General features: G+C 48.1%; 4 protein-coding genes across 4 annotated transcripts; all 4 read right to left on the reverse strand.

The window, feature by feature from the left end:
* Nucleotides 1-204: 204 nt before the first annotated feature.
* On the reverse strand, nt 205-1,817 carry ETH_00010380 (uncharacterized protein; the record flags this gene model as incomplete). Its single annotated transcript, XM_013373170.1, has 2 exons — nt 205-570; nt 1,509-1,817. The coding sequence occupies 2 exons, from the start codon at nt 1,815-1,817 to the stop codon at nt 205-207; spliced, it is 675 nt and encodes a 224-aa protein (XP_013228624.1).
* A 3,228-nt stretch (nt 1,818-5,045) lies between these two features.
* Nucleotides 5,046-5,791, reverse strand: ETH_00010385 (uncharacterized protein; the record flags this gene model as incomplete). Its single annotated transcript, XM_013373171.1, has 2 exons — nt 5,046-5,309; nt 5,552-5,791. The coding sequence occupies 2 exons, from the start codon at nt 5,789-5,791 to the stop codon at nt 5,046-5,048; spliced, it is 504 nt and encodes a 167-aa protein (XP_013228625.1).
* Nucleotides 5,792-6,260: 469 nt separating this feature from the next.
* ETH_00010390 (uncharacterized protein) lies at nt 6,261-8,093 on the reverse strand (the record flags this gene model as incomplete). The annotated part of the gene is made up of 5 exons (XM_013373172.1): nt 6,261-6,774; nt 7,032-7,347; nt 7,649-7,691; nt 7,899-7,972; nt 8,081-8,093. The coding sequence occupies 5 exons, from the start codon at nt 8,091-8,093 to the stop codon at nt 6,261-6,263; spliced, it is 960 nt and encodes a 319-aa protein (XP_013228626.1).
* A 1,777-nt stretch (nt 8,094-9,870) lies between these two features.
* On the reverse strand, nt 9,871-12,276 carry ETH_00010395 (uncharacterized protein; the record flags this gene model as incomplete). Its single annotated transcript, XM_013373173.1, has 5 exons — nt 9,871-9,919; nt 10,141-10,252; nt 10,964-11,115; nt 11,613-11,679; nt 12,201-12,276. 5 exons carry the CDS (start codon nt 12,274-12,276, stop codon nt 9,871-9,873), a joined length of 456 nt encoding a protein of 151 aa, XP_013228627.1.
* Between the last annotated feature and the right edge of the window lie 2,294 nt (nt 12,277-14,570).

Here is a 14,570-nt window from a genome sequence, read left to right on the forward strand (position 1 = left end):
CAACCAGCCTCGTATGCCACCTGGAGAGCTAAAGGGACCTAGATCCGCTTCACTTCAGTCTTGTGGCAGCCCACCACATCGCACCAGTGCTGCTGCCAAATACCTTCACAAAGCTCTTCCTTAGCACGTTTCCAGCAGCCAGACAACACAATTTAATATGTTCTCCTATTTAACAATGTGCAGCTCACGAAAATCCAATATCCCTCAGTGCCTTAAAATTACTGGTATCTCTGCTTCTTGTGCTGCTATGGCCGTACGCACCACTGTTTGTTCTCCCAATATCGGTTGGGGTTTTTTTTCCTGGTCGTCTTCTGAATCACTGCTTGGTGTTGGCTCTCTGTATAGCTCGGCATCTTCTGATGGCAAGGAAGACGCATCCCCAAAGACACTGGGCAGTTCGCTGGTGGGAATGTCCAGCTGGCTCGCGGTTAATGTGCTCTCGACTGGGTGCTCGGAGTCTGGCGGGTTGTCCACCGTGGTTCCCTGTTGGAAGTTTGAGGGGCTGGCGCTGGCAGGGCGGCTGTTGCTTGGCGAGCTCGGATAATACCACTCTTCGTTTGGATCATATTCCTGCAGCCACCCGCGCACACAGAGAGGCAGTGTAACGTACACGTGGATGCAGCGAACGAACAAAAGTGTAGGACCCAGCGTGAATACAAAAACAAATGCCAAGACACAAGACACGGCCTGTGGGTCGGCGGCGCATTCACTGGTTGAGTGAACCATTATGAGAATTTTTTGCGGGGCAACGCCCCCACTTTTGCCGCAAGTGTATCCATATCTACAGCCGGCCCTTTCAATCGGTGTGATAAAGCCCTAGACCCTCGACCCCAAGCCTCAAGCCTCAAGATCTAAGCTTCGCCTCCGTGGCAGTGATCGGCAGTGTATCGTTCTCGCTTTATGGCTGCATATGGGGATTTCACGAAATGCGCCTGCAGATTTACTGCACATTATTTTCATTTAATTGCTCAATTTGCCCCATAAAGTTACTTTGATGCCCACACAGACCGTTCAAAGACGCCATGCAAACAGCCATGAACTCCACAGCCTCCAAGCATTTTTGCAAGCGACAGAGAGCCATTGAAAACAGATGGTTTGACTGGCATATATTTCACTGTAAGCCACACTCCGTGTTGCGGTGGTCGAGGCCGTCACAGCTTTCCATGTACTCTAGCAGCAGATTAAAGTGAAAGATGTCCATTTGAACTCGTGCAGGACAGGAAACTATGTGGCGTTCATCACTGTTGCGCAGCCTGGCAAGACGCTCCCTCTCCAGCAGCAGCAGCAGCAGCAGCAGCAGCAGCAGCAGCAGCAGCAGCAGCAGCAGTAGTCACTGCAGCAGCGGCTCCAGCTGCGTGTCTTCTCAAAGTGCGCGAATTCCTGGCAGTTCCCACTGAGCTGCGGACCCCCATGAGGTTAATTCATGCCGCTTGGCTCGCGCTGCTGCTGCTGAAGTATGTGCAGTTAGATTGCTGCTGCTGCGGAAAGCTGGAGATGTTGCAACTTACGCTGCCTTCCTTCTCCCGTCGGGCTCTTTTGAGGAAAAGTGCAGCGATGATGAAGCTGAGAACTGTGCAGAAAACAGGGGTCATACTGCGTCCTCTGGTCCCAGTTCGACGGGTGATCGCATGCGGGTCCTCAAACTCCCCAACCGTGGCCTGATTCAATTGCCAGCCATCCACCACCTTCCGAGGAACCCGGATAACCGCTGTTTTGTTTGCAGATAGAGAAGCCAGGGGCCCGTTCGCGGCAAATTGCGGCAGCAAAATTGCCAGAAGCTGCAAGAGGGGCGAGCGGCGAAGAATACCACACACCATCGTCTGGCGGGGCATGAATCTGTCTCAGCAGATCAAGCTCCACTTGGGAGTCTCACGACGAAGATAATGCCAAGTTACACCAATAAAACATTACGCGACTTCCACAGCGATACGCGGAGTCACTCATTCGCTGCTCCGCCTCCTAGAGGGGAACGGATTTGAGAGGAAAACCCGCAGAGTATGCAGAGAATCACCCAATTACGTTTAAAAAGACTTTTCACTATTGTCAGCTCAAGGGACCTTGCGATAAGGCTCTATGTTGTGTTTTGGCTGTGAGGGTTCCCCGTGCGACCTTATACAACAGCCCTGGGGCCTCTTACGCTCCCCACTCAACCGGTCTAAAGTGAGAACTAGACGTTGGTAATACTTTTACTTCTAATTTTATAAATTCTTTTTCTCGAGATTGTGTTTTAGGGCACTCGAGAGGGACGCGTGCTCGCTGCGGTTTTTCACTAGTCCCTTCGGAAGCGGCTCTGTTGTCAGCATTCCAATACCGCAGAGACTGTGCAGGTGGTCCGTGCACCGGAATGATAATTAATTAGAGTATGATTACCTTATATATTTTTAAGATATCGGCCATCAATTTCGCGCCAAGACAGAACCGCAGTGCGCAGGCAAGACCCATACGCTCTCAGCAGCATATGTACAGGAAAGCATAATACCCGTGCACAGCCCGGCCACTGGACAAGTACCCAAATTTTCTCACTGGCCACAAATATTTTAATATATCGTCAGCCGATTGCGCGAATTGCTTTTTTCGCCAACAAAGGGTCTTCTCGTAGCCGCACTGCCTCAGCAGTGCATTCATTGAATGCAAGTTTGTAATTCCACGATAAACAACAGCCTGCAACCTAATATCCCCTGAAACCGCAGACGCCGCTGCTTCAACTTTCTTACAGAATTAATTTTTCGTGTAGGAGAGGTCTGCCCTGGCGGTCTATTCTAGATTTTGTCAACCTAGGCCGCTCTTGTTCGTCTGGCTGGGTATGGTGATGCACGCTCGTTACCCCGCATGAGAAATCAAGCCACAAGCAGGCGCAGACGCGCCAAAAAAATGTAAATAGGAATTTTTATGGTTTTTTTGGCGCGAGCTTCTCTGAGTTTCGCGAGCGTTTACAGCACCAGTGCTGTGCCTGTAAGACCAGCGGAGCGCTGGGCTGGAACTCTGCAGCAGGCTCTATTCATGGCAAGGAAGCTCCGTGCCACAACTCAAAGTGTGAAGCAGACGCTACTGTACGTGTTAGTGGCCGTCATTGGGCAAGCTCAGGGCGATAGGTGCTAAGCAAAGCTCCATATGGCTACAAGCGCCTCCCTCAGTCTCGTACGAGAATAGGGCTACTCAAGTGGGAGCTGGGCAGGGTGAACAGGAGAGCATATGAATGCTGCATTTCTTTTTTCACCAGAAACAATCTCTACGAAGGGACAGTCTCCGTCCCTAATTGCTGGTTGCTACTAATCGCTGACGACGTGATTGACCCTTCAGTTCCACCAAAGCTTGCTCCGTAAAGACCGAATTAAATTGTAGTCCTTGCTGCGTTGTCGTGTTTCTTTAAGCCCTTATGCGGCTTGCAGAAGTTAACAGTGTTTGTTACTCCTACCTTCCGCAGTTTTCTGCACATAAGCACTGTTGCAGTCTGTCTGAAATGGCGCTAACCTAGACCACAGCATACAGCTGCCACCTCTGCGTGTGCAATTCTTCTTCTTTGTTAGTGAATTCAGAGATATGCGTTAGTGTGTAACGAGCCAAGAGCTATCTTCGATACTGCCCATGTTTCTCCTACTTTGTCCGATAACGACGCTGCGAATATTTTGGAGGTCCTAGGAAGCAACGCTGTCTCTGCAAGGATGCCTTGCATAAATAAAGCCAGTCCATTCCAAATTGAGATGATACTTACCTGACGTTCATCAATTGAGGAGGGGGGTGCTTAGCTAAGGCTGTAGCAGTGTTTACGGAGGCTCATCTGCACAGAGGCCCCCGAACCCCTCTACAGCATTTTAATTACTCACTGCTAAATCAGTGCTCTCCCACAAAATCTAGATACTTATCTGCTTCAAGGATACCGCTAAGCCAAATCTATCCCGGCGGAGAAAAACCAGACTTGCAAGAGGACGCTCACTTCATTTCCAGGGAGGCATAAAAGTTCTTATAACACGATAGAAATATTTCTTTCGGAGCACTTTCCGGAATTGTTTGTGCCCCTTCATCAATGCTCACGCTACAACGCGCAATGAAATCCTCAACTTCTTCCAAACAAAGCCACAAGTCTAACTGTGCACGGCAAGGTTCCACAGTTGCCATGCAACAGCCTATATTGGTGATTAATTACAAGCAAGGGATAGCATCTGCGATGGGGCAATCGCCACATTACAATTATCTGTATAATTGGACGCTTTCCGGGAAGGTAGTCTCAGGAAACAGCCCCGTAGCTCACCTTTGAATGCGGCCCTTGTGGCAACCAGTGGGCGGCGTGCAAGTAATGTTCTCTACCTATATGAGACACAGAGGCTCTATAGGCTAAAATTCGAACTTGTTCTAATTTCGCAATCAGGGCGAGCTACCTCACTTGCGCAAGCAGTTACCATACGTCAGCCTTCACGTAAAGGGAAGGCGCCGCAAGAGTTTTGGAGATTGCCGGTCTTTGGTAAGGTCAGAATAAAAATGCAGCAAAAAAATGCTGCAGCAGTTAACGAATAGGGCAGACTTACTCTACTGTTATTTTGCGGAAATATGAATATAACAGTAGGACCGCCCCAGAATTTTTGGCTTTGCTTGTGGGCACTGGCCGGATGAGCAGATAAGCCGAAAGCTTGATAAAAGGTGTCTTCAGATAATTTGGAAACCATCTGAAGGGGTCAATTCAAGATGTACAGCATACACAAAAAATCAGACGCGGACAGAACACAAAAGGATCCCTTTTGTATTCCTTGACAGTCCCGAGATGAGCCGGTAAGAATAGCAAATTTCAAACAATTAGTTTCACTACAACGGACGAGGGCGTCACGGTAAAGCTCCAAAACGCATACTCCACGCCCGATCAAGTGTCCGGCTCACAAACCCTTTGCATGCGTCCCCCGCAGGTATCGGCAGAAGAAACGTACAGAGCCTTTGGACGCTTGGCACAGTTCGGTCTGTTGCTGAGCCGCTGCAGAGGCTGTCAATAGGACTGCGAAATGGTTTGCCGAGCAGCAACAGCAGCAGCCCATTCACTTCACTTGCTTTGACTGTTTCTAGTCGAGCTTGAGAAACTCAATGATGCTCCCTACCATCAAGTGGTCGCTCCGGAGGTCGTACACATGAACGCCCTTGCGAATCGAAGCAAATACTGCCGGCAGCGACTCCCCTGCGCTCCCCACTTCTATAATGCGGTCCAACACTGCAGTGCTGGATGTGGGCAAACGGATTGCCACTCTGTCGAGGTATCCTGCGCCTCTATTTGAAGTGTACACTTTTGAGGCCAGGCAACGCTTGAGCACGCTGAACGGTGAGTGTCCCTGAGTCGCCGCGACACACAGTAATGGGATGAAGAGAGGTTTCAGCACATTGGAACAAGACTTACACAGCTTAGTGGGAATGCACTAAAGTAGGCGAGGAGCTACAAAAGACTGTTTGATGGCATTCAAGGATCTGGATCCTCCTACAAACAGCACATAATGTATTCGCACAGAGTGGTGCACCTCTAAGTGATCACGAAAAAGAATTGCAGCAGGTCTTGCCACAGACTGCCACTGCCTACTTCCTTGGGAAGTTCATTGGGATAGCGACAACCGCGCAACCACTTGTAGGTAATGCCTGCCCTGTAGCAGGTGCTTATTGTGCGGAATCCCAGATGCCGCATAGATGCCGGGATTGTCTTGGGGGCCCCCTCAATATTGACGCTTCTGCCTAGCCTGTCGACAGACCAGAGAAGAGGCACGTAGGTGCTGTCAATAATGTCTAGGGGTTCGGTCAGAGCCTCCATAAGTAGATGTGTCATCTTGAGGTTATCCGCTGAGCAACGAAATGCACAACGTCAGAAAGCGGATTCACATTAATCATTCTTTCCTTTGTTCAAAAGATGTTGATGGTGAGGGGAGCAGTGCGTGGGGTCCAAGTGGGAGGCCTCACAAACATCTTCTGGAAGCTCCTGTGCCTTTTCGAAAATGGGATACTGTGCGCTCTCTGTCGCAGCAGTCTTGTAGAGATGTGCTAGGGACTCAGCGTGAAAATGTTCGTTGAAATCGGCCCCAAAGACAACTCCCAAAGAGAATGAGTCTAACCCTGGTGAGTATGCAATCACAGGCAAAACCATTATAGGAAGAATTATGTGAAAGACGCGTTACTTCTTCCTTTTTTAAACAAGAAACATCTACCTCCAGACACGCTACAACTCGAATTCTGTATAAATGCAGCCTCGTTTATGCAATATCAGATGCAGCACTAGGAACTTGAAGACGGCATCCAATTTAAGGACTGAAAGCCTTGCCTAGTTGCCTGCTGCCGCAGAACTTGATGAGCTCGGGAAAGACGTTCTCAAACTGCTCCGCACTCCAGCCCTTAAGGTGGCCCCCCATGACGGCCAGTCTGCCCATCTGGGGAACTTCAAAGACAGCTCCCACGAATCCTTTTTCTCTCTTGCGAATTGCTTGCTCCGCTTTGCAGACTGTCACGGGCGTGTGCGTCTCACGCATAACATGAATGATGGTTTGGGTGTTGGGTGTGAGCAAAGCTTGGGCCTGCGTTCCTATCAGGTTGCCCAAGTAAGCCAGGCTCGGCGTGCCCCAATTGGGGTCTGTACTTAGGAGGTTCAAGACAAACTGAATGTTGGTCAGCATCTGCTGCTCCCTGCGCGAATCTAACTTCATGTTTTCCTGAAGCAGAATCGTCACCCCGTCCACCTCGTCTGCCTGGAAGCCCTGAGCTTCGTTCAGAAAAGCAGCCAGCAGCTCCAGCGTGTTGGGCTTCACCATTAGCGCATTCCTGAGTCTCACCAAACCGCAAAGACACACAGAAAGATGAGCTGCAGCAAAACTACATGAGAAAGATGAGCTGCAGCAAAACTACATGAGAAAGATGAGCTGAAGCAAAACTACACACAGAATAATGGGCAGCAGCAAAACTACACACACAAGGATGAGCTGCAGCCAGGGCTGGGGGAAGAACAGAAGAATACAAGGCTGCAGGCCAGAGCCTTGAGTGAGCTCAAGCGCAGTCGAAGGCAGAAGCTAAAGACCCACCACTGAATATAGGCAAGTCTAAAGGCTTTGTGCGGCCTTGGCTTGATATTTTCTCGCACTTTTTCCATTGCTTCTCCGTTTTCTGTCACAAACATGTTGAACTCCCTTATGGTGTCTTCTACCGGGCCAAGGCAAGGGGGTTTGGTCAGCTTCAGGCGGCGCACCACCTCATCGGGGCTGTAAATCCGAGCCATAGAGTTCGCGCCGCAGCTCTGCATAGGTATTTCACTTGTGGGCCCCAAGTTGAAGTCCACTTGTCGAGTCACCGCAGCCAGAAGTGCAGCCTTTGTTGGCTTGCTGCTCAGAAATTTCTCAACTGCAAAAGCAAATCAAAACCCAGTGGGCCAACACAACTAGAGTCTACGGCTAATGCTGTTGAAACCAGCATAATCTGAGGCTTAAAAATAGGAAAAATATTCAAACATGAATTTTGAATGCAAAGGCTCTTCGTTTGTGGCTCGGATGACAGGCCATGCTCTGCAAGCTGCATGAGCGTTTACGAGCACATACGACCTCATTTTATTTTCTAAACAGCTTATTCATGATTGTATAGCTATTTAAACTTGTTTTGCTATTTGAAGTAGGGTTGTTGCTGCTGCTTGTCTTGATGTTTTCACCTCTTGGTCCAGTGTCCTCCAAGGGAGCTTTGAGCGCTTCTTGCTGCGATAAACGGCAAACACGCGGACATGCAGGAACACAGCTGCAGCAGAAGCAGCGGAAGTGATGAAGCGTCGGTGCTGCTGCACATAAGAGGTAACCGTCTGCAACCATTCTGCCGCCAACAGAACGGCAGAGTCACGATGGCTTTGTGAGCCACTGCAGGGGCCTGATCTGCCCTGTAAGGGGCCTCTTGGAAGTTCAGCTTACTTCTGCAAACACAAAAAACGCAAAAGGCAACACAAAAGATGTTCTACTTGCCTGTCTTAGCGTATCTAGCAGGCCTGCGGTGTAGACAGCGAGACAGCACCGAGACAATCGGCGCAGCAAAACCCGTGTTCCTGCTCGGGGGATAAAGCTGAAAACTCATGAGTAAGGATATTTAGATTTACCTTCATCAGTCATTCCAGATGGCAGGCTGAGGATAAAGACCGCAGAAACAGTTCATACATGAATCACAAGCCAGCAGACGTGCCTACGGTGGGCTGCTGCTGTGCTTGTCTCTGGCTCGGTTAGGGGTTGGCTTTGCTGTAAAATGTGCAATTGTAGGCTCATAATGTATTAAAGAAGGTAAAGATCAGGGGAAAGGCACACCGAGAAGGGAGAGAAGAAGACCTTTTCACGCGCCGGGCAGGCGACTCGGGCGGGTTGAGCACATAGCGGCTTCTGGATCGCCGCAACCTCCTTGTGACATTTAGTGTGTCTAAATATGATTCAACTACATCTGAAGATCCAAGAATAAGAATTATAGCTGCAATAAAACTCAAAAAGATGGACATTATGCCTGGAGAGAGGCACAGCCGACGGCCAGTCGCCATCGTGAAGGTCGGGCTGCGTGTCTGCCTCTCTGCTTCTTTCGAAGAAGCTCTTCACGTTCAAAAATAAATAGAAATGTAAACGTAAAGAATTAAATTTCAAGAAGAGTGGTGTGACATTTTAAGCAAGTGTGCTAAAGCTAAGCTCAGACAGCAAGGCCCGGTAGCCGCAAACGGCAGACCGCCATGTCAGCATCGGCGAGCTCCGGCAGCGTTCCTGATTTTTCGCGCTAATTTCGGCCAAATTTTATTCTCTTTTTATAAACAATAACAGAGAATTTTGTTTTCCAGCTGGGTTTCAAGTTCAAAATATGACTGCCGGTTCCCCCACACTCACTCGGTGATCGACTTCGAGCGAGCACACCAAGCAGTGGCTCAGGCGGAGCCCTTCACCGCGAGAACAGCGAATGAGAATGCAGAAGCCGAACAAATCGATATTTAAAAAATAAATGCAATTAAACAAAAGGTATATTTAAAGCTAATTTGCATAATTTATTTGCCTTCAGACGCCCGCGGCTCGACGTTGCCTGCGGCGGCAAACGAATATCACCCAAGCAAATGCCCGAATAATATGAATATTCTTCCACTCGACACCTCTTTTCTTGAATAAGCGCTCAATATACAATTCATTTTCAGTGATTTGCACTTTTAAAGACTCCATTCTTGTAGTTCTGGTTTTCCCGATTTCGTGTACCGAGCTTTCTGTCGGCGACAGCCAACATCTGTAGCAGCAACCGAAAGACACTGCGTACTTCTGCAACGAAACAGCAGCAGCTAATTGTTTTTAAACACTTATTCTTTATTTATTACCACACACATGCTACATACATACAAATTCGCCACTCTTGAGCTTTCTTGCTCATCAGCATTCAGCTTTGCTCTCCTGAGACCCAAGGGCGAGCGAGTGCGCCTCAAGTGCGCTTCATCTTAAGCAATACGCACAAAATGTCTTAGACTAGTTTTCATTTCGAATATTATGAACAATGATTCGAATCAGATCAGCTTTCGAAGCATACGATTCACTTCATGGGCCAATCTGCAGGCAGAACTCTCCATCATTCCCATTTAGAAGCTGAAGATAAAACCAAGATCACTTCTCAGCTGCTTCAAGTCTGTCTTTGTCTTCTCTAATTATTTACGTCGGCCTCTGTGAATATTAAAAAGTACTTTTCTTTGCGTCTCTGCTGCAGCTTCTTCGTTTTCATTTTTATTCTCTTTCCCATTTGTCTCTCCTCCTACCAATCGCCTTTAACGCTTTCTACTGCTGCGCCCTTGCCTCTATTTTAGTTATTCTATTTTACTAATTTATATTGCACTCTACAGCTACTTTGCGAGCCAATCTCTCAAGCATTTTTTCGCTGCGTTTTTCACTTAACTGAAGAGCCACTGAAGAGGAAACGACGGCCCCCGCCGTTTCTGAATCGGGAGAAGACGAAGCAAATAGTGTCATTTGCTCTTTCGCCTTTGTTGTACACACCTAGGGTTTAGGGTTTAGGGTTTAGGGTTTCTCAGTCACAGTTTCCGAGGCAACTCCCCACAACTGCAACAACCCAGAAGAACCCCAAAGGAGCAAAAGCGCATTAAAAGGAAATCTGCATCCAGAGCTAAGGTGTACGTACACCTAAACGCCGCAGCACTTCTTCAACTTCCGCCCAGAACCACAAGGGCATTTCTTATTTGCGTCCCGAGACCTCAACTCCACAGGGGGTCGGTAAGCAACAACATTTCCGTCGTCTTCCACTGCTGCATCTGCAGCAGCAGCAGCAGCAGCAACAGCAGCAGCAGCAGCGAACTTCTACAACCGGCTGCCCTGGTAGCACCAGCAGTGGCAGGAGCCGCAGGAGCCGCAGCAGCAGCAAGACTGGTAGCAGCAGCAGCAACCAAGGCGGCAGCAAACGTAGCAGACACTGCACTACTTAGACACAAAGACTGCCACAGAAAAGGCAACAGCACGGCAGCAAGTGGCAGCAGCAGCAGCAGGAGCTGCTGCTGCTGCTGCAGCAAGAACACCAAAAGCGCCCAGCGGAAGAAGTAGTAAAACACAGCCTCTGCCATACTAAGAATAGTACAGTGCACTAGCAGCAGCAGCAGCAGAAAAGAGGCACTAGGAGCAGCAGCAAATAGGCCCTAGAAGCAGCAGCAAAGAGGCACTAGCAGCAGCAGCAAAGAGGGATATCAGCAGCAGCAAACAGGCATATCAGCAGCAGTAGAGAAACACTAGCAGCAGCAGCAGCAAGGAGGGATAGCAGCAGCAGCAGCAAAGAGGCAGCTGCATGCGGCGTGAGCTTAGCAGCTAATTTGCTGCAGCATAAAAGCTGCTGCAGCGAGTGCAGCAAAACAGTTTGGAGTGTTTTCTCGAGGAAAATGGATCAAACGAAGGCAGAATTAAACAAGACAAATAAACAAATAAATAAACAACTAAATTAATTGTTTAATTTAATTAATTAATCCATTAATTACCCGCGTTGCGCAGCTGCTGGTCTATCCGCTGCAGCCGCAAGTCCCCCAACAAGTAATTCGCCCCTCTGTTGAAAACTGAATAGGCGCTGGCCCCTCCCCCGCCCTCCCCCAAGTTCCAAAAAATCAAAAATATGCCCAAGACGGAGGCGAAGCTGCAGCAGCAGCAGCAGCAGCAGGAGAAGCAGCAGCAGCAGGAGAAGCAGCAGCAGCAGGAGTAGCAGCAGCAGCAGGAGTGGGAGCAGCAGGGGTAGCAGCAGCAGGAGCAGCAGCAGAAGAAGTAGCAGCAGCAGCAGTAGCAGCACCAACGGCAGGAGCAGCAGCAACAGCAGCAGCAGCAGCAGGAGTAGCAGCAGCAGCAGCAGAAGGGCAAAAAGGCAAAAGGAGAAATATGAAATAAGAAGGGGAACTGCAGCAGCAGCCAAATGCATGTCAGAACGAAATGAAAAAAGAAAAAAAGAAAAATAAAAACAAAGAAAAATCAAAAATTCAAAAAAAACAAAAATCAATTGAAGCAAATAAGGCCTTTAGCCAAAACTTGTAATTATAAAAGTCTCAAGTGCAGCAGAAGCAGCAGCAAGGAATTCAAACTGCAAAATAAAACAATAAAACTTTGATTCTTTTTATTATTTTTTTAATCAAAAAGACTCACGCGGCGCCCAAGTAGCGAAGAGACAGCAGAACCCCCACAACCAGCAGCGCCCGAAACGCATTTGCCCCTGAAGCAGCAGCAGCAGCAGCAGCAGCAGCAGAAGCAGCAGTAGCAGGTAAGAGCAGCAGATGCCAAAAGGAGCAGCAGGGAGCCACAAGGCAGCAGCAGCAAACAGCCATTGCGGAGCAAAGTGCAGCAGCACTGCAGCAGCAAGATCTGCAGCAAAAGCGACTCTGCTGAATGATCTTCAAGTGTACGTACACCGCAGCACGGGGATTTCACTGGCCATTCGCACTGGCAGTGAAGCCCCGGAAAAAGTCAATTAAAATACTTAAATACTTATTATTTATAAACATTTAAACAATTATTATTTACAATTAAATAATGCTGCAACTTGGGCTTGTTTGGAGCCCCTGCAGCGCCGCGAGGCAGCGAAAAAGGCTCGTTTGCGGCGAAGTTGAATAATTGGTTTTGCGCTGCGAGTTCGCCCAGTTAGTTTCTTTTAACTTGGATCTTAAGTGCCAGGTTTTGTCTTTTTATTTAAATGTTTTATTTAAATCTTTTATTTGATGCACTTGAAAGACCCACAAGTTAGTTTGGCTTTCCAGAATTTCTTCGTCACCAGCCGCGCGAGGAACTGCTGCAGGTCTTCGGCGTCGTCCATGGTGCACTCGCAGCCCGTTTATGCCATTTAAGGAAAGCAGCGGAATAAAATTGGAAAGTTTAATTAATTAATTCGAAAATAAATGCAAATTAAAACAAATAAAGGGTCTACAACGCAGAAGCTGTCTGTACAGCCGGGGGAAAGCGCCAGCGAAACGGCGCCACGCGAAACTGCCAGCAGCGGCTCGAAGCGAAAGCGGCAAACAGCAGCTGCCTACATTTGTTGTTGAGATTAAATTGATTTAAACTTTTGGAAATTAAATTAAAAGAACAAAAACGGAAAAAAATGATTTAAAAACGGAAGAGATGCAGCGGAACCACCAGCAGCCGTTTCGCCGGCTGCAGACCATCGACCGCTGCAGCGCGAACTCGTCCAATAAATGGGCTTATTTAACAGTTTTTATTAAATTTAAATCAAATTTCAATTTAATTTTAATTTAATTTAATTAAACTTCTTTTATTTGCTTTCTTTAACCCTTTATTTCGTGTTCTTACGGCCTGCGAGCTCACCAAACGCATGCAGCTGCATGCAGCCCGCGGCCTTGCGGCCGATCCAGTTGCTTCAACGGCTAAATGGGTTTTTAAATATTTAAATTTATTTAAATTTAAATTAAATATCATTTTTATAATAATTTATTTACATTTAAATAATTATAAAGGATCCGACGCGCTGCTGGAGTTAAGCCAAGTGTTATCAATAGTTGGAATAACGTAACAGGCAAAGCTGCTGCAGCTGCTGCAGCTGTTCCTTTTGCTGCTGCTGCTGCTGCTGCTGCAGGCAGCTCTTGCTGCTGGTGCAGCTGCTTCTTTTGCTGCTGCTGCTGCAAGCAGCTCTTGCTGCTGGTGCAGCTGCTTCTTTTGCTGCTGCTGCTGCTGCTGCTTCAGGCAGCTCTTGCTGCCGCTGCAGCTGTTTCTTCTGCTGCTGCTGCTGTTGCAGGCAGCTCTTGCTGCTGCTGCTGATCTAGGGGGCCACGAGGCCATAAGTTGAGTCCCGTAAAGACTAAAGCAGCAAAAAGTGGACAAAAAACAAAACCTAAACCCTAAACCCTAGAACCCAAAATTTGAAAGGTAAAGGGGCGGAGTTCGCCACAGAGCAGCGGGAAGACAAATTGGGGTTTAGAAAATAAATAAAAGAAAGAAAAAGAAAGAAAACAAATAATAAACAAATGAGCAGACAACGAAGAAAAGAAAACAACTTGAAATGCAGCGAAGAGCAAATGCAACAAAAAACAAATGGCGCTGCGCAGCAAGGCGCTGCAGCAGCAGGGAAGCGCAGCAAATGAAGAAAGGAAGAAACCAGAAAGGTAAATAAATAAATAAATTGAAAAAAGAAAAAACAAAATAAATGAAATGACAGAAAAAATAAAACCACAATCCACAACGTCCGGAGAGCGACAAAGCAAGACAAACAAACGCCTCGAAGGGCCAGCCACGGGGGAGGAACTGTTTGAACTTCCATTGGATTTAATGCTTTTAAATTATTTTAAATTTAATTCAATGAAATTTAAATAATTAAATTTATTTATATCAATTATTCAATTTCATTTCCTTTATAAAACAAGCAAGTGAGGCGGCAAAGCCCCGACCGGCACGCACTGGCCTTTGGCTGTGCAGAAACGAAAGCTGGCGGGCATTCAAAAACATGAATTCTCTCCCGATCTGCGGGATTTTTTCGGGAAACTTGTTCAAAAATGCATTTTTATTGAAAGATTGACATTAATATTTGCAATTGCGTTTAAATAAATGGCAATTAGCGGCGTTTTCCTCCATTCTGGCCCGGTCACAACAGCGCCAGCGCCAGCGCCAGCGGGCCGTACGCCGCGCCCGCGTCAGGTGTATGTACACCTGGAGCCTCCCCCCCCAGCATGCGCAGCTGCGCCCACGCCTTTTGTTTCATAACATTTAATTTGTGGATTTCGGCTGCTTCTTCTGCCGCCATGAGTTCTATGCTGCTGCTGCACTGCTCCGCAGTCCACTGGGGCCCCAGCTGCAGCGGGGCCCTGTGGGTGCTGTTCTTTTCAGTATTTCTTTCAAATTCATTCAAATAGCTGCTGAACAAAGAAACAAGAAAAGGTCCGTCTTGGGTTTTGAGGCTTTGGGGGCCCCCGGGGGGCCCCTGGGGGCCCTGGGGCCCCTGGGGGCCCCTCGAGGGGCCCGGCAACAGGGGGGCCCCCAGGGCTCCCAGGAGGGGCCCCCCCCCAACTGCCGCTAGCTGGCCATGCTTTAGACCAAATTGAATTAAATCCCTAAAGATTTGATGCACTCTCATGTCGGAGTCTTACCGGAATTTGCTGG

Source organism: Eimeria tenella, genomic scaffold (assembly GCF_000499545.2).
Source record: "Eimeria tenella Houghton genomic scaffold, Eth_scaff122, whole genome shotgun sequence".
NCBI lineage: Eukaryota > Apicomplexa > Conoidasida > Eucoccidiorida > Eimeriidae > Eimeria > Eimeria tenella.